General features: G+C 40.5%; 1 protein-coding gene across 1 annotated transcript in view; it reads right to left on the bottom strand.

Annotated features, from left to right (window-relative positions):
• Positions 1-16,402, bottom strand: part of LOC101592196 (Golgi apparatus membrane protein TVP23 homolog B-like) — a 63,775-nt gene extending 47,373 nt beyond the window's left edge. The window contains exon 1 of the mRNA XM_023723060.1: positions 16,289-16,402. Within this exon, the coding sequence (XP_023578828.1) occupies positions 16,289-16,402 (114 nt within the window). The remainder of the gene's footprint in view (positions 1-16,288) is intronic.
• Between the last annotated feature and the right edge of the window lie 3,841 nt (positions 16,403-20,243).

Genomic DNA, 20,243 nt, shown 5'->3' with positions numbered 1-20,243 from the left:
AAAAAAAAAAAAGAGTTTTCCTTCTGTTTTCAAACAACTGTATATGTTGGCTCCTTTGATCTTAAAATGCTGAGAAGGTAGAGATTTTAGATATAAAATTGTTGGCCATGAGTGATAAGTAGCCTGTAAGGAGGGAAGATGAGGTGTTGAGGACTGGCTGTTTTTGACTCTTGTATCTCTGGTGTCCACTGACTGAGACTTACTGAGGGAGAACTAGGTTTTGTCTCTAGGGAGACCATGACTTGAGGTTTAGAAGCCTTCATGTAGAGCTGCCTTTGTGACTTGTGTTGACCCTCAGGCTTAGAGCTCAGAATTGTGCTGGATGCTACCCTTGTAGAGGTGTTAGTGGAAAGCATGGCACAGGAGAATTCACCAGGAAAGGGACCAAGGCGTAAGATCAGCAGGAAGCCTGGATGGTGTTAGGAGAAGAGCCCCATCTGTAAGGGGTAGGAGCAGCTTGAAAGTGAGAGCATGCCTGTCGTAGAGACCCCTGTGGGGGCACATGGTGAATGCTGTGGAGAGCTCGTAGGAGAGGACAGTCCCTGAGAGGCCTGTGGTTGTTGGTGACTTATTTAAGAGCTGCTGATCTGGTAGTAGGAGAAGGAGGGATAATGCGTGGGAAGTAAGGGCAGTGGAAACTGCCAGGTACTCTATTAGTAAAGTGTTTCTAAGAAGTTTGATTTTTCAGCTTTTTGATTTAAATGTTGATGGGAAGGTAGACTATAGATGAGATAGGTTTACTCTTTTTTTTTTTTTTTTTTTTTTCTTTTTATGTATTTGATACAGGGTCTCATTATGCAGCCTGGCTTCTAGTGATCCTTCTGTTTCAGCCTCACCAGGGCTGGGATTATAGGTGTGGGCCACCATGCCCTGTTTTGGTGGCCAGCTCTGTGAACCCAGATCCTTGTGTTTGACTAGGCAGGCGCTTAGGCTGCTGAGCTGTCTTCATGGCCCAGGTTTACTCTTTTGTTCACAGTTCCTGAGAGGGTGGAATGAGGGCTAGAGCGCAGCAAGGCCTGAGACTTAGCTGGATGGGCGCACATCGCTTCCATGGCAGTGGTGGTGAACCTGTGGCGTGTGTGTCTCCCGGACCTGTTACCACTAAAAGCCCTACCAGGTGCACATCTCTGTTCTGGAGTGACAGAGATGGGGTTGTAACTGACCAGCTCTATCATTTAGTACTTTATGGTGGAGCCCTTTCAGCACATACCAGAAATGGATAAAAAGTGTTGCATTTCTAAAAACTAGCCCAGTTTTAGCTGTGACTTAGTATTTTAGAAGACCATACTACAGGAACACTGTGTGTGATTGATTAAATATGTGGTTTAGTCTAGATTTATCCACCTCAATAGGATATGTAATTTCATCTGACTCTTGAAAAAGAGTGTCTTGAAAAAAGAGAATATAAATGTTAAATATTATGATACCTTCCATATAGGCATGTTTTTAGTTTCATTGGAAAAATTTTCAAAGCACTTCTATTTTTCTGACATTTTAAGTGCTTTTTAAAAAAGTGTTAGCGTCTGTTATTACTGGACAATATTTATTTATATACTACCAAGGTTTCTCATTTTGAAGGATGATTAAGTGTGCTTAATTAATGTGCTATTAGAATTCAAGATATTAAACCCTTTCAAAAACTCATCTCGAAATATAGATATCTACCTGTTTGTGAAGGTAGTTGTTATAACAGAAAGTAGGGTCATTGATTCATTCATGTATTTAATTTTTTAAACAATGTATTTAGTACAGGGTCTGTAGGGTCTCACACAGATCGGACTAGTAGTGATCTTTGTTTTCAGCCTCCCAGGTGCTTTTATTCATGTATTTAGTGCCTTGCAAAGCACTGGGAATTCAGAAATGGTTTAGGAAGTTTGTGTTCTTTTTTTTTTTTTTCCCCATAATTTTATTGAGAAACAAATCGCAATGAGACAGTTGCAAACCAAGTTGGTAGGACAGATTCAATAATTCACACATTGCATACATTCTTCCTAGTGGTTAATTGCTGCACAAGATGCGGACATGATAGGAAGTTTGTGTTTTTGTAGAGTTCAAGGCTCATGTGTGAACATGATATGGTGTCATGAATGGAAGAAGGCAGAGGTACTAACATGTGGTGTCCTCAGTGCAGCTGCTAGGACATAAAGGAGCAGTACAGAGTGGATATAGAAGAGGGGAGCAAAGAGGAGGCTTTCCCTGGAAAGGGAGCCAGGTGTTCCAACATGAATTGGAGTTTTTCCAGGTCAACAGGGAGCCAGAAAATAAAATCTTTCACCTTGAATTGGACGAGGGGTGTGCATATTTGTATGTATAGGTTATGTACATGTTAGAGATGTTATAATTGAGAAATGTTATTAGGAAAATTAAAAAAATTTTTTTCTTACTGGCTTAACATTGATTGGTCAAGAGGTTAAAAGCTGCCAGTTTTTCTCTGTCCTGGCTGTCTCCTTTCCTTGGGTATGAGGTTTGGTTTTCTCTTTTTCTAAACAAATAATTTTTGGAATAAAAATGATAGGTAATACATTTACAGTAACTTGTACTCAGGAGTTGTTCTCATTCTCTTCTCAATCCAAGAGAGGTGTTATTTTATTTTACAGATGAGGAAACTGAGGCATGAGGGGAGCCTGAGTGACTTCTTGAGGTGTGCTGGGTTTCTGAGTCTATCCCCCCATTATTGAGGATTGAGCCAGAGTTACTCTGCTGTAGGGATGCATCTCCAGCGCTTTTTAATTTTTATTTTGAGACATGCTCTTTCTGAATTGCTCAAGCTGGCCTTGAACTTGCAGCCGTCCTTCAGGCATCCTGCCTGAACCTCCCCAGAGTCCATGGTCTTAGGCACTATGCTGTGGGTGACCTTTGGCTTGAGTTCATATTATCTTCTGAACACCTGATTGTATCTGGAAAGGAGCTGTGGTGACACTTAGGGGCAATGTGTATTTTACATTTTAATTGTACTAAGTTTTTCTCCAGATTAAAAACTTCAGTTCTTTTACAATGAAGAAAGCAAAGAATAACAAACTGGATTGGAAGAATTTAACTGCTTGTGCTTGAATATTTTAAGCTAAACAGTCTTTATTAGGTTCAGATTGGGAGTTTGTCTTAAGTACCTCTGTGAACCTGTGAATTTTCTTCTATGTATTCTTTTGTGCCTGTTTCTATAGCTCATAATCTGCTATTTCTTCTTGTGATGGACCTTGGTCTTTCTCTTCTTCTCCAGAGTGACTGTCATTGTGGGGGTCCTTTTGAGCTAGGTGCCCCAGGTAGGCAGCCTTCCTGGTGAGCCTCAGAGGCACAACCTTGAGGGCATCAGGAATCTCTGCTGCTTCTTGTCATGGGATGGTGGGATCCCTTCAGACACCTTGAAGTGGTCTGGGGATGGTTTGTGTCTAGCTGAGCCCTGAAAGCCTCATGCAGTCAAGAGGCAGACTTCTGGAGGTTCTGATTAATTCATCATCTAATGTTGGAATTGTGGGTGTGAGAGCTGCTGAGATTATGGATGTGAGTGTTACACCCTGAATGCAGTATAAGGAAGGGAGAGAGGCTTGCCTCCACCACTGTGCTACTGCTGCTGATCCTCCCTTTTTGATTTTGCTGTTTTGCACCACCATGAATGGCTGCCCTTTGCCATATGCCATTCTACTTTGGAGCCAGCTGATTATGGACTGAAACCTCCACTAACTGTGAGCTAAATAAACCTTTCCTTCCTTAATTTTGGGTGTCAGGTATTTTGTCCTAGCAGTGAGTGAAAAGTAAGTGAGATACCAGGTCTACCTGAAGATGGGGACCCGGAAGCAGTGAAGCCACAGGGTTGGTTGGTGCTTATCTGCTTATGGAGGAAGACCAAGTACTTGTTTTTATGGAAATTGCTAGAAATATTGATGCCTTCAGCAAATAACCACCACCATTTGGTGCAGTAGTATATGCTTGGCCACGATGGCCAGTAGGTGGCCTGCGAGATTTCCTCAGGGTATCCCATGCCAGGCACTGTACCATCTTCAACAGCTGCCTGGAAAATTCTGCTTTCCTTTATGGGACCAGTTGGGCCTTTTTTTTTTTTTTTTTTTACTATGCTGGAACTCAAAACCAGGGCTTATACAAGCTAGACAACTATAATACACTACTATGGAGATACATCCTTGGTCTTTTAAGGTCTATTTTTAGATCATGAATGTAAAGCAATTTGAGATACTGTAGTCTGATGACTTCATTTTTTTACCCTTTTAAATAAACTATACACATCTTTTCTGTGTCTGAGAAGTTATTTTATGACATTGCAGTCAGTAAGGAAACCCATTACCTTTACCCAAGTCTTCAAGTTAGCATCTGCCCTGAGATTGGTGTTTTGTAATTCTTCTGTTTTCCCATGGTTTTACTACACATTTGTGCATTATCTAGTGTATAGTATTGTTTTGTATATTGTTAAACAGAAGATGCTCTGTGTTCTTGAGCAAGTCTTCTGCCCCTGGTGTTGCTTATCTGTATGGAATCCTCAGTTAGGCTCCACTAAGGTGGGTACGTATTCGGTCATTTGTGCTGTGATGCGGAGTTATATTTTAGGACTTCACCATTTATCTCCCCTTTGCTCTGTTGGTAGATCAGTAGGTGGTGATTCCCATTTTAAAAAAAACTACAAATATTACTGTAGATATTCTTGAACAGTATTTATCTGATTCTATTTTTGACTCTACAGTTACCATGAATTTTTCTTTGTTCTTCCCTTTCTTAGCCCTTCTCTAACCTTTTTATTTTACCTGAGGTACCTTGAGTCCAAGACTATAATGAGCACTTTTCTTCTTAAGGTTTTTCTTAGAATTTTATTTTATTTTATTTTTTAATTTTTTTTGGTGGAACCGGGGATTGAACTCAGACCATTGCACTTGCCAGGGAAGCACTTACTCTACTGAGCCATCTCCCCGGCCCCTTGAATTTTATTTTAGGTACCTTTTAGTTTGTTTATTCTATTTTTGTTTATTAGTTGCACTTTGTAATTTACATTTATATACATCTGATGTATTTTACTTCTAGTTCCCTAAAATTAAACTAGGGACAGTTGACAAACATGCTTTATTTCAGGCATTTTTTTTCCTGCTAATGTACTTTTAAAAAATTAGGGTTTATCTTGAGTTTAATTTTTTTAGAAATATATCTATATATGAACACATTGATGGTAGTTTACCATCATATTGTTAGGAGTCTCCTTTTGTCAGTTAGCAGTACCTGATTTCCAAATGTGTTTTCCTGTATCAGCTTTGTGTTGCGGATTTAAGAAGGAACTCTTATAAACAAAAGTCTTTTTTTTTTTTTTTTTAAAAAAAGGAACTCTTGTTACCCATGCGTAAAACTTGACATAAAGTGGAGTTGGTTACTTTACCTCTGCCCACCTTCCATGTGAACTTGTGTGACAGAAGGATTTCAGTTCTTACCTCACAGGGTTATGACGATTGCGAGAAATCAAGAGTAGTTTGGGGGACACAGCCTAGTAGTTAGCTTCTTTTATCTTTTTGCCTTGCTCTGTCTTCTCTCGTAATTTGGTTTTTCCTGTTTTCTCTCTTTTCCTTCCCTTCTTTGAGAGAATCCATCAAACCTGTTGTGGAAACAAAAGCGTTTTAAAGAGATGAGGAAACACTAATTGCTTCTGCATAAGAGTTTCCAAACTGTATGAAGCTGCAGAAAACATGTAATAGGTTAAATGAGAGGTACACAGGACAGAAAGGCCATGTCTGGCCAGAATACGAAGGGAAGGGTCAGCTGAGCAAAACAGATTTGGGTTGAATTGGAAGCCTCCAGGTTAGGTGTTGCTGGGCAATAAAGTTGGGAGAGCAGCCTGACAGAACAGTGAGCTTGCTTTGCTTAGGAGGGGAAGGGAGCTTCAAGGACAAAAAAAGTCAAGAAGACCTTGCATAAAGTCCTTAGTTATTGACTCAACTTGTAATTGTTGAAGAAGTTAAAGGTGCAAGAATAGGAGACAAAAGCTAGCAAGTGAGAAGTGTAGGGTGGTGCTCAGTTGTTACCTGAGGAGCCCAGCGGTTTGGTCAGCTCACCAGGCGGGGATGTGGTAATGCGCCACAGACCACCTTGATTCGTGTTACTGGACTTAGGTTTGCTTGTCTGAATCAGTCTGCTTCTCCACCAGTGTTCTTCTTTTTCATCTTCCTGTTTTGTTTTACTTAACTCTGAACTTTGATTACCTGGGCTGTAATTCTTTGTTTTTTATTTTTATTTATTTATTCATTTATTTTGTTTTGGTTGTTTTCAGACAGGGTCTTGCTGTGCAGTTCAGGCTGGCCTTGAAATCATTTTGTAGCCCTGGCTGGTATGGAACTTGCTATGTTGGAATTTTATTTTGTGGCATTTGATTTTGCTGAGTTGTTCTAACAAAATTTTTATTTAGTAAAATGTAGGTTGGTTTCTCATTGCTTGATTTATACTCTATATTAGATCCATTTACTTCTAGTTCTTAGAAAATGATAGGAAGAATTTCTTTAAATACAACTATTAGTGACCCTTCCCATGGAGCCAGTTATTGGTGACCCCTGCAGTGGGTTCCAGATTCCTGGTTGGGTTATGATGCATGGCGAAGAAGGAAAGAAAGAGCATGAGGCAAAGTAGAGGTACCTGGGACTGCCAGGTGCTTTTGAGCAGAAGGCCCCAATTTCCAGCTCACTAGCTTTATATTCGCCAGTGTAGGGGCTGTGGTGAGGTGCTTTTTCTGGAATAGCAGAGTAGAGGCTGTGGTAGAATGGGCAAGTTTTACATCATAAAGGGTTGTAGAGGACAAGATACACACACCAGATTAGTGCTAATCTCATTGACTTTAAGAGGAAGGTGATTTCCTCATTCCAGAAATCATACCTTGAGGCAAAGAAGGGTTAGGAGGAGCTAGGACTTACTATGGCAATTTGCAATTCCTGTACTCAACATAAAACCTTAAGTGATTTTAGAAGTGAATTTCTGTAGTACTGAGAGGGATTAATTATACCACGTTAAAGCATAGGAATAATCACATCTGGGGATCTAGATGACCCCACCAGTGGCTGCTCTTTTCCTTGGCCAATTTTTGAATGAATTGATGTAAGAGACCAGCTTTCTTACCCGAGTTCCTGCTTTCCTACCCCACCCAGGTTGCGATGTTAGTTCACTTCCAGAAGCACAGAACAATCCTTACTGTTTTTTGTTTTTCCCTGTAAAAAATTTATCAAATCAATAAGAATGTATTGAACACATACAAGGTATTATTTTCTAGGAAGATTTCTCGGGCTAGGTTTTTTAGGTGATGAATTATTAGAATGTCTACCTAGTTACCTATGCAGTAAAACAATACACATAAACCCTAAGGGAAAAGTGGTGATATACAGGTATAGTCAATGTGTTCTGGGTTCTTAGGGAGCAATGCATGCAGGCAAATGTTAGGCTTTGTAAAAGAGGGAGTTCTGGACCTCAAGCTGGAGTCTTGAACCATTGCCTGGTATAGGACACTGGGACTCATGAGTGGGGCCGAGCTTTAGAGTGGAATTCACATATTATGTCGGTAGATCTGATTTCTGGCACCCATTCCTACCCTTACGTGGAGTAGCCTTTCTCATCAGAATATTTTTTGTGGTGCCGGGTATTGAACCTCAGGCCTCACATGTGCTCTACCACCGAGCTACACAAATGTTTGGAGCTAATTATTACTTTATATGCCTTTAAAATATTTCCCTAGGTGTGGTATGATGGTGTCTGCAATCTGAGCACCTTTTTTTTTAATCCCAGCACTTTGGAGACTGAGACAGGAAGATGACTGTGAGTCTTGAGTTCAGCCTATACTACATGAGACCCTGTGCCAGACAACAATTTCCTTTTATACTTATGTTTTTTTGTCTGCTATCTCTTTCCCTTTCTTTTCTTTTTTTGTCTTTTTGAGAGTGCTATGTAGTTCAGGCTGGCCTTGAGCTCATTTTGTAGTCCAGGCTGGTCTCGAACTCCCAATAATCCTCTTGCCTCTGCCTCCTCCAAGTGTTAGGATTACAGGGGTGGGATTGAGCATCTTCATGTGTCAAAGGACTGAGTGAAAGAACTCATGGAATAAAGCTAGTTAGCACTGTAGTATGTTTTTGAAGTTTTTACTTAAAATATTATTACTTAAGAATATATAGACTAGTTTTTAAAAGCCAAGGCTTTAGTTTTCCTTGGAATGTAGAAAGTTAAGCAAATGAAAGCCCGGGCAGAAATTGTTGCAAATGCAGGTCTGTTGAGTATTTGGTGCGTATTTATGGAAACTTGAAGTTTTAGCATTGAGATTTAAAAGCAGAGTGTACTTGGACACGTATGCATTTATTTTTGGTGAGTAAAGTCTGTATTGGCACGTGTCTGTTGGGTATAAGTACACTGACTGCTGTGCGGATACTTACCAGCCTTCAAATACTGTTTTAGCTCTCTAACGATAGGATATAATGTTGCTGGGCTGTGGGGCATTCAGGGTTGTTATGGCCAAAATATGAAATGTTCTTTTTTCATTCACAAGAATATTTTTGTTTTAGTTTTAGCTGGACTAAACTACCTTGATACCAGTTTTCTACTACACAGTTGGCAGTTCTCTATCTTCCTATTCAAAGTTGACCCAGTCTCTGACTTCATACGTGCTGCTTAAGGCAAGAGCAGGTCTCTGAATACTTTGTAAGGTGAAATAAGGAGTTTTAGTTCCTAGAAAAACAGTGACCCAAATGAAGTAATCTTATTGTGAACACATTTAATTTACTCAAATTGAAATTATACCATGTGGGCCATAATACAGTCATTATTTTTTGCATGATAACCATTACTGTTTCCTTAAGGCACTTTCTTTCTATATTATAGTTGTCTGCATGGCTAGTATTAGAGTCCAAGAGCTCATATTTATCATTAACTTTGAAACTAAACTTCACATATTGACTCGTGCTTAGGCTGGCAACAAGTACTTTTCTGCGAAATTAAAAATGTTTAGTTTGTTTATTATTATTATTGTTATTGTTATTACTTTTTGTGGTCCTGGGGATTGAACTCAAGACCTTGCACTTGCCAGGCAGGCATGTATGCCGCTGAGCTATCTCTCCAGCCCTGTATATTACTTTCGAAGGCAGAAAAAGAATATCTGTTCTATCTAACAGTACTTTCCGATAGGTAAGTTGAGAGTTGTGGGAGGCAGCAGCTGCTAGGGTAAGCTGAGAGGCTGATAGGGGAGACCCCAGGACTCCAGCGAGGAGTTTGGAGTGCGTGGAGGGCCGGAGTACTGAAGGATGAGTGTTGGGATCTCAGTGCGGCTTCAACTGGAAGTTTGACTATATCATCTTCCTATAGGAAGTTCTTTAACCCTGCGACCTTTTTCTTAAGATAGGAATAATCTTAGTAGGGTATATATTGCTTCCTCCTCTTGCTAGGGCACTAGAAGAAAAAGACAGAAAGTTTTCTGTTTTAACTTGGTATAGTCTGTGAATGATCGTGTTTACAGTTTGAAAAATAGGAAAAATAGCACATTTACATGTACGCATGCTATTTTACTAGCTGTATTTCTAAAAATACACTACATATCTTCCACAAACTAATGTATGACCCTGTACTCAGTGCACTTTCACATATTTACCTGTCTTCCTTCTCCTTATTCGTTCCTACTTCTATCATAAATCCCCCAGATTCTTCCACACCAGAGATGTTGACATTAATTTTCAACGCTCTTACTCTTCTAACAGAACCCTACATGCTCTATTAACTCAGTCCCAGAAAAGTCTCTATAGTTAGTCCTGTTTATTTTCTGCTGCCTTAAGTTCTGAACATCCTTGTTTTGTACTTGGGTTGTTCAAATGACCACCTATCTACTGAAGTCCCTTTGGGTTATTTCCTGTGCTGATCCAAGAAATTGTAGCTCGGGTTAGAGCACTTGCCAGATAGTGCGGGGTGCTAGGTTGGATCGCCAGCACTGAAAGAACAAAACAAAGACAAAGCCCTCTCTCATTCTGTTGCCACCATTTTCATTTCTAACTCTTCCCTTGTTTACTGTGTTCCAGCTCTCGCAGGCTGCTAGTGATGCCTTGTGCTCATTCGTGTATCTGTGTTTGGCATGAGTAGAAGGAAGAATAAGAGTATAGAGGCCTGATTCAGCTGTGTGATCCCAGGAAGACTTCACAGCAGTTTACACTGAACTTGAACAATGAGTTTTCTTCGGTATCCTCTAGGTTTCTGTCACCTCACTCCAATTCCGTAGACTAATCCAGGTTCTAGAGAGAATAGCTAAGACCGCATGTTCTTTTGTTTTTGCTATGGACACTGCTGGGCACCTGTGGGTGTCCCCCTTTGTCACAGTCTGCTGGGGTAGAAGTGGGAGGCTGATGGCATCACGTGTGCTTCACACAGAACTTGTGCTTCTGCTCTAAAAGGAGATTGTTTGTGAATCCAGAAAAAAAGACCACATGATGAGGCTGTAGTTTGTTTTGCTTCCGGGGCTGCTCTTCCTCAGCAAAGTCTTTTGAATTGATCTTTACATTTGGGCAGTAATTAGCTAAATTCAAGTGACTATATTCAGTCCACTTAATAGATTTTTTTTGTTAACTTTATTAATAAAAAGACCAATAAAAGTGATTAGATCCATTTGTAACACCAGTGGTACAAGCTGCCCTATGGTATAGTCAGGTGCTAGTGGGCATATGTTAAAAGTTGAGGAAATTTTTTCCTTTATTTTTTGGTAAGTAGTTTCTTTTTTAAGTTCATTGATATTTACTTTTCCTAAAAGAAGTATGTGCATGTGTAACTGACATGATCACGCCTGTTAGTGTGCAAAAGGAGGAAGCGGAGTCCTCATAGCGAAGTAGCCTTGTACTTGGAAATGGATGCTTGAATGCGCTGTGTTCTTATTAACTCTACTACATGAGATTGCTAATGTTTGGAGTGGGTTTTTTTCTTCATATTCACTTGAGGCTGTCCTTTGTGGTAGGTATATACACCATGTTTCAAAAAGATGAAAAAAAAGTAACTTACTCTGAGAAGTCTGCTTGTTTTTGTTGATCAGCTATAAAATCATATTATTTGCAGGTGACCTGCTTTCCCCCTCCCCTTCCCTCCCCTTCCCCTCCATTTTGGTTGGTGGTGGAACCTGAGATTGGACTCAGGACTTCATTCACCTTGAACGAACTGCATTTGCGTCCCTTGAGACAGGGTCTCATGAGTGGCTGAGTAGCCCAGATTGGGGCCAGACTTCGGATCCTCTGTCTCACCTTCCATTGTGCTAGGATTATAGACACATGCCAGCACATTTGTAGGTGACCTGCTTTTTTGTGTTTTGGGGGAAGCTTTTAGGACATTTCTGTATTTAGAGCTTTGAGAAATTAGTGGGCTGTGTTGCAGTTGCTTACCCTAAGCCTGACAGGCGCAGTGGTCAGCCCTAAGATGTTTTGACAGCATCCTTCAGTTGTTTTTGCCTCTTCTCTTTTCTTTCCTTAGAACTTTTTGTAGTGGCACTTGGATTAATTTGACACCTCATTTTTAAAAGTGAGAGTGAAATTTTTGACTGTTCTCTACCTTTTTTTTTTTTTTGCCTTTCAGTGAATTAGTTTACATCTTACTTTGTGGTACTTGTATTTACCTTTAAACTTTAAGTGCTTTTCTTAATTTGCAAGTTTTCTATTTTTCTTCTATAGAGCATTTTGATCTTATTTCCTGGATGTTAATAAGTTGCTTTTTCATTGAAAATGTTAATTACATGTACATATTTAAAATTTCTCCCCCTTTCTTACTTTTATTTTCATTGAAGTTCCGCTTTCCTTCTTCTGTGTCTTTTATAGAGGTGTTTTTTCTCAATTACCTGTTTATCCAGAACTCCTTGCTTTTATCTGGATTTAGTTCTGAAATGTGTTTCCAGTTCCTAGTTCCTTTTTCCCCTAGTTGTCAACATTGGCACCAGATTCAACATTGTGAAACAAGTCTGATTTGTCTTTCTACTGAATTAAAGGTAGACTCTTCAGAGATCTGGGTGGTGTCTAAATCACTTGCTTATTATTAGCACAGAGTACCTGTGTGGTGGTGGGAGGGATTGCTTTTGCTTCTAAGGCTGCTCCACCAAGCCACCACACGTTCATGGTTTCTCTTGCAGTAAATGTAGGCCCCGAGTTTAAGTCAGTGTCACTGGGTTGAAGTCTAGGTGTCAACAGAGCCTTGCCCCTGCTGGAGGATCTAGTGAAGGGTCCCTCTCTTGCCTTTTCGAGTTTCTGTTGCCTGCTGGTGATCTGTGTATTAATTCAGTCTTATGGAAGCATCTTCAAATCTTTTCGTTCTATCCTCACATTATCTGCTCTGTGTCAAATCCTCCACCACTCCCTTATAAAGATATTTGTGCCCTGGTATTTAGGGCTCACTGAATAATCCAGGATCATCTTCCTGTCACACAGTCCTTAATCACATCTGCAAAGATTCTTTAAATAAGGTAACATTTGCAGGTTCCAGAGATTACAGCCTGATACCTTTGAGGTTATTTATTTAACCTACAGTATATACTCAGTTTTCTGTGCTTTCCCTTTTGCTTGTTTACATACCCATGCTTTTGCAGCTTGTAGTTACTGCCTGCAGTTCGTGTTCTACTTAGACAAAAATGACCTGCAACCACTCTACTGCAGTGACTTCCTCCTTCCAGATAGGAATGCTTTGTGTGTATAGCGCTATCTTTGTACGTGTCTAGCAGCATTAGAGCATTTACATGATAAAACTCCTTGTTAGCCTTTGTTTACACTGGATGAAGATCTTACTGAGTGTGTACTGAAGCATCAGGTTGGGAGCTGTTATTTAGTAAATATTTGTTAAAGAGATTTTTTAGCATTGATTGAGGGCCAGTGAAATGCTTAGGCTTGTCACAGTAGTCCACTTAAGTAACAAAATAAAGAAGGCAACAGTAAATATACACATGTGCCAAACTTTCTCCAGGGCAAATTTCTTAAGAGGTTTTGCTAGGTAATAGAAATTCACAGTTCAGCTTTTGTTAGGTACTGTCAGATTGCCCTCAAGCCTGGCTGTACTTCCCCCATAATGCCAAGAGCTATCCTGTTTCCTGTATCTTTGCCAACACTTGAGTTTTTTCATTGAAAAAAACCCAAAACTGGTGGCAACAAAGGACTTCTATCCACAACATATAAAGAATTTTTTAAAAAATCAGGTCCCCAAATTCACAGATCTAATTTAAAAAATGGGTATATGAGATGAGTACACATTTCTCAGATAAAGAAGTACAAAAGCAAATAAATACATGAAGTCAGCCAAGGGACCAGTGAGATAGCTCCGATTTAGACCGGTGGACTAAATCGCCTTCTTAGGCAAGTGCAGGGATGGCGGTTCCATCCCAGGCATCACATGCCATTCCAGCCCTGCCCCCAGGACAGGCTGAGCCAGGCCAGAGTCCAGGTATGGTGGTACATGCCTGTAATCCCAGTATGTCTGTAATCCCAGTACACCTGTAATCCCAGCACTGGGGGAGGCTGAAAGCAGGAGGATAGCCATGAGTCCGAGCTTGCATAATGAGACCCTGCAACAACCAAATACATTTTTTAAAAAAGTCAACCAATAACAAATGCTAGAGAAACTGTGAAGAAAAAGGAATCCTTCTCTACTGTTGGTGGGAATGCAGATTGGTGCAACCACTATGGAAATCAATGTGGAGGGAGATGACTCAAAAAACCAGGGTTGAAGCTCCGCTTTAAGCCAGCTATTGCCCTCTTGAGTATTTTTCCAGAAGAACTGAAAACATCATACCACAGTGATATATGCGCACCCATGTTTATAGCAGTGCAATTTGTCATAACTAAGTCTTGGGAACAACCCAGATGCCCATCAACTGAGTGAGGAATGGAAAAAAAATGTGTTTTTAGACAGTGGAGTGTAACTCAGCTATAAAAAAGATAAACTCAAGACTTTTATGGGTAAATGGATGCAGGTGGAGACCAAACTTGTAAGTGAAATAAACCAGACCCACATCTGTAAACATTGTATTGTCTCCCTAGTATAAGAATCTAAAAGAGTAAATAGGATCTCAAAGGTGCAGTGGATACTGCGAAAGGGAAATTGGCTGTTCTGAGGGAAGGAACAGCTGCAATGGAGGAAAGGAAGAAAGAAGGAAGGGCAAAAACAGTACATGCATGTACGTAGAATTGCTTTGAATGATTATACTGCTGATTTCTGTTGAAAGAAGTAATGTTTAATTTTTCTTCACCTTTTTAGCTTTTTATACTTTTTTTTTTCTTTAATTTTTTGTTTATTTATTTTGTGTGTGCATGGCCAGCTCAGCCCACCAGGGGGTGGGGCTGGCTGGCATGTGGTGCTGGGGGATTGAACCGCAGTCCCTGTGCTTTGCTTAGCTTAGCTTGTTCTAAGTAGGTGCTTTAGACCACTGAGCCATCTCACCAGCTCTTTTTATACTTTTTTAAACCAATCTTACAGCTTATATCTGGTAATCTAAACAACTAATTTGAAGACAACAATATGAAATGTAACAACCATTGTTGAATTCCTGTCATTTGGTTTAGTGAAATTCTGTATTGTTTCTAATTTTTTTTTTTTTTTTTATGAGCAGAATGTATTTATTGAGAGAAAGAAAGCTCCTGTCCCATGAGAGGGACAGGAGGGGGGGTGGCGAGCGGGTAGTTTCCCCCCAGGAAGTTGTCTCTTGCGGGGACTTTTATAGAGGAAACCCATGTGGTGAGGCGGGTCTAAGGTGGTGGAGAAGACATGGGAACTTGTTTAGTTGGGCATGAGGTGGGACCAAACTATGGTCAACATTTGAAACAAATTTGTTACCTAAGCAAGTCCCAATTCAGAATTTATGAAAGAAAAGCAAACTCATAATACCTCCGTCCAATGATCTTGGTGGGAAACTCCAAAATAATACAGGGAGAAAAACTGGTCTCGGGTGGGTGACCTCCAAACCATATAGGGAACCTCCAAATGACATACAGAGAAATGATCTCTGGACCTGACCTGTACGAGTGCGTGTTCTCTAAAACCGAAGAATGAATTTTAGGAACAGACAGAGGTTATGAGCAGAATATATTTATTGAGAGAAAGAAAGCTCCTGTCCGGAGAGAGAAATGGGGGTGGGGGGGCCCGAACGGGTAGTTTACCCCTCTAATTTTTTTATTATTATATTTCTCTTTAAGGATAAAAGTTTTTTACAAACCTGATAGCAGAAATGATACTGTATTCATTTTTACTTTCTTGGTAATTAGTGGGGTTGTCCATTTTTTTATGTCACTAGACATGAATTTTTCTGTGATATATCTCCTGCTGCTGTTGCTTTTTTTGTCCGTAGAAATTCTACAGGTATGGGTAGGAATTGCTTAGATGTGATGGCTATTCTTATTTATATATGAGGAACTGGCACAAGAAATTAGCAAAGAGATTTAGAGGGTGTCCCTATTGCTTTATTTAAAAAATGGCTAGTAAAAAAACAGCAAGATATTTAAAGAACCCAGATATCTGGTATTAAGGCATTTTTCCCCTTGCATCTTATATATGGGTTCCTAATAGGAAATAAGAAAATGAGAATTTGGGCTATTGTTAAATATTCTTTAAACTGACATTAGTGACAGCTAACTTATTTGCATTATAGGTGATTGAATTGAGATAATATAGTTTTATAAATACACTGTCACTGTGCATAATCTTTTTGAAAAGTATATTATTGCTATATTTAAGGATACATAATGATTGCATTGTAGGGAATTTGTACCTGTACTGACACAATTGTGTTTTTTTTCTCCATTCCCCTACCCTTCTTTCAACTCCTCTTCCCCTTGTTACTTACAAAAGCTTTGCTTCCATTTTTCCTTTTTTCATATTTTTTCCCCTTCCTTTCCCGTTCCCCATTCCCTAGTGCCCCTTGCCGTTGGAACATTTTCTTCATATTTCACGATACCTGTTATGCATGTTGGTCCTTGTTTACTCGCTGTTTCTCACAGCACAGAAACTGTGGTATCCACACAGGTGTCTCCCATTTACTTCACTCAAGAATGTGGTCTCAAGGGTGCACCCGTTTAGCTGGCAGTGTCTCAGGCTTACCCTTCTCTATGCAGTGTTCCATTGTATAAAAAGTCCACATATTCTGTTTATTGGTTGAAAAAAATGTCAGCTTCAGGCATGTCTCTGCTGTTGTATGGAGCCCACATCTGCTCATCCCAGCAAACCCATTGCGGAGTTTCTATGGGGTAGTGGATAGTCTCAGCAAGCCCGTGCCTTCCGTTCCAGTGAAGTTCAGGCTGGTTTCTGGCTAGGTGGTTGCAGCCTCATATGTTCAGCCTGTAACCTCCACCAGCTTCAGCTTGGTCTTTGGCCTCCTGCCCCCTTGAGGTCTGTTCCACCGCACTCTGGCGGTGGCGTCCACTAGCTGGAGCGAGTTCTCGGCTGCTCCGAGTTCCATGCTCAGTTGGCCCCTGTCTACAGTGGCCACCTCTGGGAGGTCATCTCAACCTGAGTGACTCACCAGCCACTGTGGTCTGCTGTGTTCACTGCTGCCTTTCCTTGGTGGCCTCGAGTTGTCAGGAGTCATTGTGCAGCTGCATGTTTGAGCCGCCCCACTGATGCATGAGTTCCAGACTCAGAGAAAGTGTCTTGCCAGCTCCTGCATTTATATATAATTCCCTTCTTGCTCTCCCTTTGGCTTCAGTTCTCACTTCAGAGCCTTGCTGGGTCCCAGGGACCTGCTTTCCTCCTCCTCTTCTTCATGTTGCCAGATTCCAGTGTATGGACACCAGATCTCCAAGGGATTGTTTCTCTGCTGTCCACCAACCACTACACCATCTTCCCTCAAGTTTGTGAGTTTTCTTCATCAAGCATTTTACTAATGAAGTGGCTCTTGGAGGAGGCTAGATGCTAAAGGAGCCATCCACATAATTAGAACACTGAAACTTTTAGCCCTCCTCTTGACCTCTTCTATTTTATGGTTGCTGACTAGATACAATTTAGTTCTGGCAGCAGCTTTGCCGGTGTTAGTGCAGATCTCACAGGTTAAGTACCACAAGACTGACCCCTCCCCCCCACTACTTTTGGATGCTAATTGAAAGTAGTCAGTCCGTGCACCATCAACACTTGTCTCTGATGTGGTGATAGATGGGGGCTTCCTATATCCTTATCTAGTTTAACAATTTAGTGTAATTAACTGAGGGAAACCCACTAACGTTTTTCTTTTCAGTTTATTCTAAAAGATACAGATGAACAGCAGGTGAAGGATGTGCGAGTTGAGGTCCAGCACAGTAGTTTCTGTCCCTGTGGAGTTGGGGTGCATTATTGCCTGTGTAGCATGTTGTTTAGGGCTCTAATGGAAGTTGTGTTACACAGTTGATTAAATCATTGGCCATTAGTGATTAACTCAGGCTCCAGCCTTCCTCCCTCCCCCCTAGAGGTCAAGAGGAGGGCTAAAAGTTTTGACGTTCTAATCATGTGGATGGCTCCTTTAGCATCTAGCTTCCTCCAAGAGCCACTTCATTAGTAAAATCTCAGGCATGATTGAAAGGAACTTACTATGAATAGCAGGACCCAGTGTTACCCTGTCACTCAGAAATTCCAAGGACATTGGCAGCTTTCGGCTAAGAATATCACTGTACACCATATTGCAGTAGTACCTCAGTTAACGAATGCTGTTTGTGAGCAGTTTGGTTTGTAAACAGAAGAGACTGGCCAATTTTTGTGACTGTTTGTGACTCTGCATGGGGTGATGAATACAACCATGGCCATCCTGCCCCACGAAGAGCACGAACATGGCCATCTTTTCCAGAATTGTGGAATAAATTAAGTTCATGAACCAAGGTACCACTGTATATCATATAGTCATGTATCCTGCAATCTTGTTGAACCATAGGTTAGGTCTAATAGTTTTGTAGTGGATTGCTTAGGATTTTCTGTGTACATGATTTTATTATCTGTGAATATAGTTTTTGAAGTTCAAAATGTAAGCATGCAGAGATGCTTTTTTTTTTTTTTGAGACAGTCTTGCTATACAGTTCAGGCTGGTCTTGAACATACCATGTAGCTCAGAGGAACCTCACACTTGAGGCAGTCCTCCTGCCTCAGCCTCTTGAGTGCTGGGGTTACAGGTGTGTGCCGCCGCGCCCTGACAGTATAGAGAGAATAGATGCATCATTGTCCGGGGTACGGTACATCTGTTGTCTGCAATGTTGGTGTCATGGAAGTAGCAAGATTGTTTTGAATGTACCAGTTTTCTATACAGAAATCTTCAGTGGCTCCTGATGACTTTTACAGCAAAAACTCATGTCTTCTGGATTGCTCTTCAGAATATTAGACAGTATAGTGGGGTTTTTGTTAGTTTGTTTTTTGTGGGTATTGGGAATCAAACAGAAGACCTTGCATTTTAACTTTGGTTCATTACACATTTACAGTAGCTGCTTTGGTGCCTTTTTATTAAGGTTGACATTAAGGCCCTTTCAAGGACAATTCTACTGTATATTTTTTGGTATATGTTATGCTTCACTGATTACTTGCATGCCTCATAATTTTGTATTGTTAACTGCACGTTTTAGATGACATTTTGCAACAACTTAAAATTGTATCCCCTCTTCCATGGATTTATATTATGATCAGTGATGGAGCTGGATTATTTTACTATGGTTTATTTCCTCTCGTAATGTAGTCTTTTGATGTTGCCTGTCAGAGAGCATATCCTTGGGCGTAAAGCTTGACAGCAGGTTGGTAGGGTCTACTTCAAATGTTTCTTCCCTTTTTTTCCTGGCTAAGTTTGTTCTGGTCTACACTAGCAGACTTTTCACTAATTACCAAACGATTATGGTTTTAGACAAAGCTATGGGCCACAAAGTGTTTCATGGTATGATGCAGGCAGAATAGACCATTTCATAGGCATTGTGCCAGGCCTGTCTTGTCACTCTGTCCTGAGTCTAGGAGGTTCTCCCGTATTGCTCTTTGCTGCTTTTCTGTTAAGCTTCTGACTGGCTTGTTTATTTTCTGTTTGATACTGTCAGGGAGCCAGCTGCCTTATCTTATCTGCTTTCCACCAAAGTCTGTAGTTTTGATCATCTATCTCATTAGGCATAGACTAAGCCATTTTCTGTTCTAAATAAAATCAGTCATAGAAATTGCTTATGATCTCCCTCTCTGGCATGTGCAGAGCCCCCTGCCTTTGAGAAGGGCCAGGGCAATGGTTTGATTTTTTTTTTTTTTTTTTTTCCTAGTTGTGTCTGTATTCTATGGCTTGTGTGCTAGGCACGCAACTTGTTGTAACCCTTGGTCTGTTAGAACTTTTCTGCCAAGGTAGAATCTCTGCTTCAGAAGTGACCTAAAACAGGTAATCCTGCCCGCTGGTCTTGGCTAGTTGTGCCTGGTCAGAGCTCTTGCCTCTTGAGCGCAACTAGCTGCTGGAAGGGGCTCCCCAGATCTCTGGGGCACCTTTGCCTGGAACAGAATTTTTAGAACATGGAGCTGAAGGGTAGCAGATGAAAACTACTTGCTTTCTGCCCCTTCTGGGAAGAAATCCTAGTGCCACATTCTTACAATCCCAGCACTCTGGGAGCCTGAAGTCAGAGGATCAAAAGTTTAAACCAAGCCTGGGCAACTTTGTGAGCCTGGGAAATTTAGCAAGGCCTTATCTTGTTAAGAAAATAAGGGGGCATCTGGGCATGTTGTTCAGCATAAAGACCCTGTCCTGCTAAAATGAAAAGAAAAATAACCATAAATCACCAGAACAGAAGATCTAGAAAGAGTTTAAAGATGCTCCCTATTATTAGTTTGGCATATCTTGGCTGAGTCAAAATAAATAAAAAATTCCATGAGATGGATGGAAAAAAAGAAGGAAATATTATGGGTGTTAATAAATTAATATTGTAAGGGCCAGGGAGATAGCTCAGTAGAATAAGCAATTGCCTGGCAAGTGCAAGGGCTTGAGTTCAATCCCCAGTTCTGAAAAACAAAATTAATATTTTACAAGGAAACCAGAATCACTAGTTCATACTGATAAATTGAATATTAAAACATAAATATATCAAGCTAATAGTGATAGAACAAATATAAGTGTTAAAGGTAGTAAGCAGTGGCCACCAGAGAGTGCTATTCAGGAAAGTTTTTACCTTGCATACATTTATGTCTTTGCCACTTGAAGTGAAAGCCTATACATGTGTATCTTGCTGCCATGATAAAGAAACTACCAAAAATGTAAGGAATGGAATCGATGGTGAGCCTTGAATGACTTGATGACATGTGTGATATCCTCTTTACTTGCAAAGTTCCCTGCACAG

This window comes from Octodon degus, unplaced genomic scaffold (genome assembly GCF_000260255.1).
Source record: "Octodon degus isolate 3935 unplaced genomic scaffold, OctDeg1.0 scaffold00096, whole genome shotgun sequence".
Lineage (NCBI taxonomy): Eukaryota > Metazoa > Chordata > Mammalia > Rodentia > Octodontidae > Octodon > Octodon degus.
This window is presented reverse-complemented; position numbering and strand designations above follow the sequence as displayed.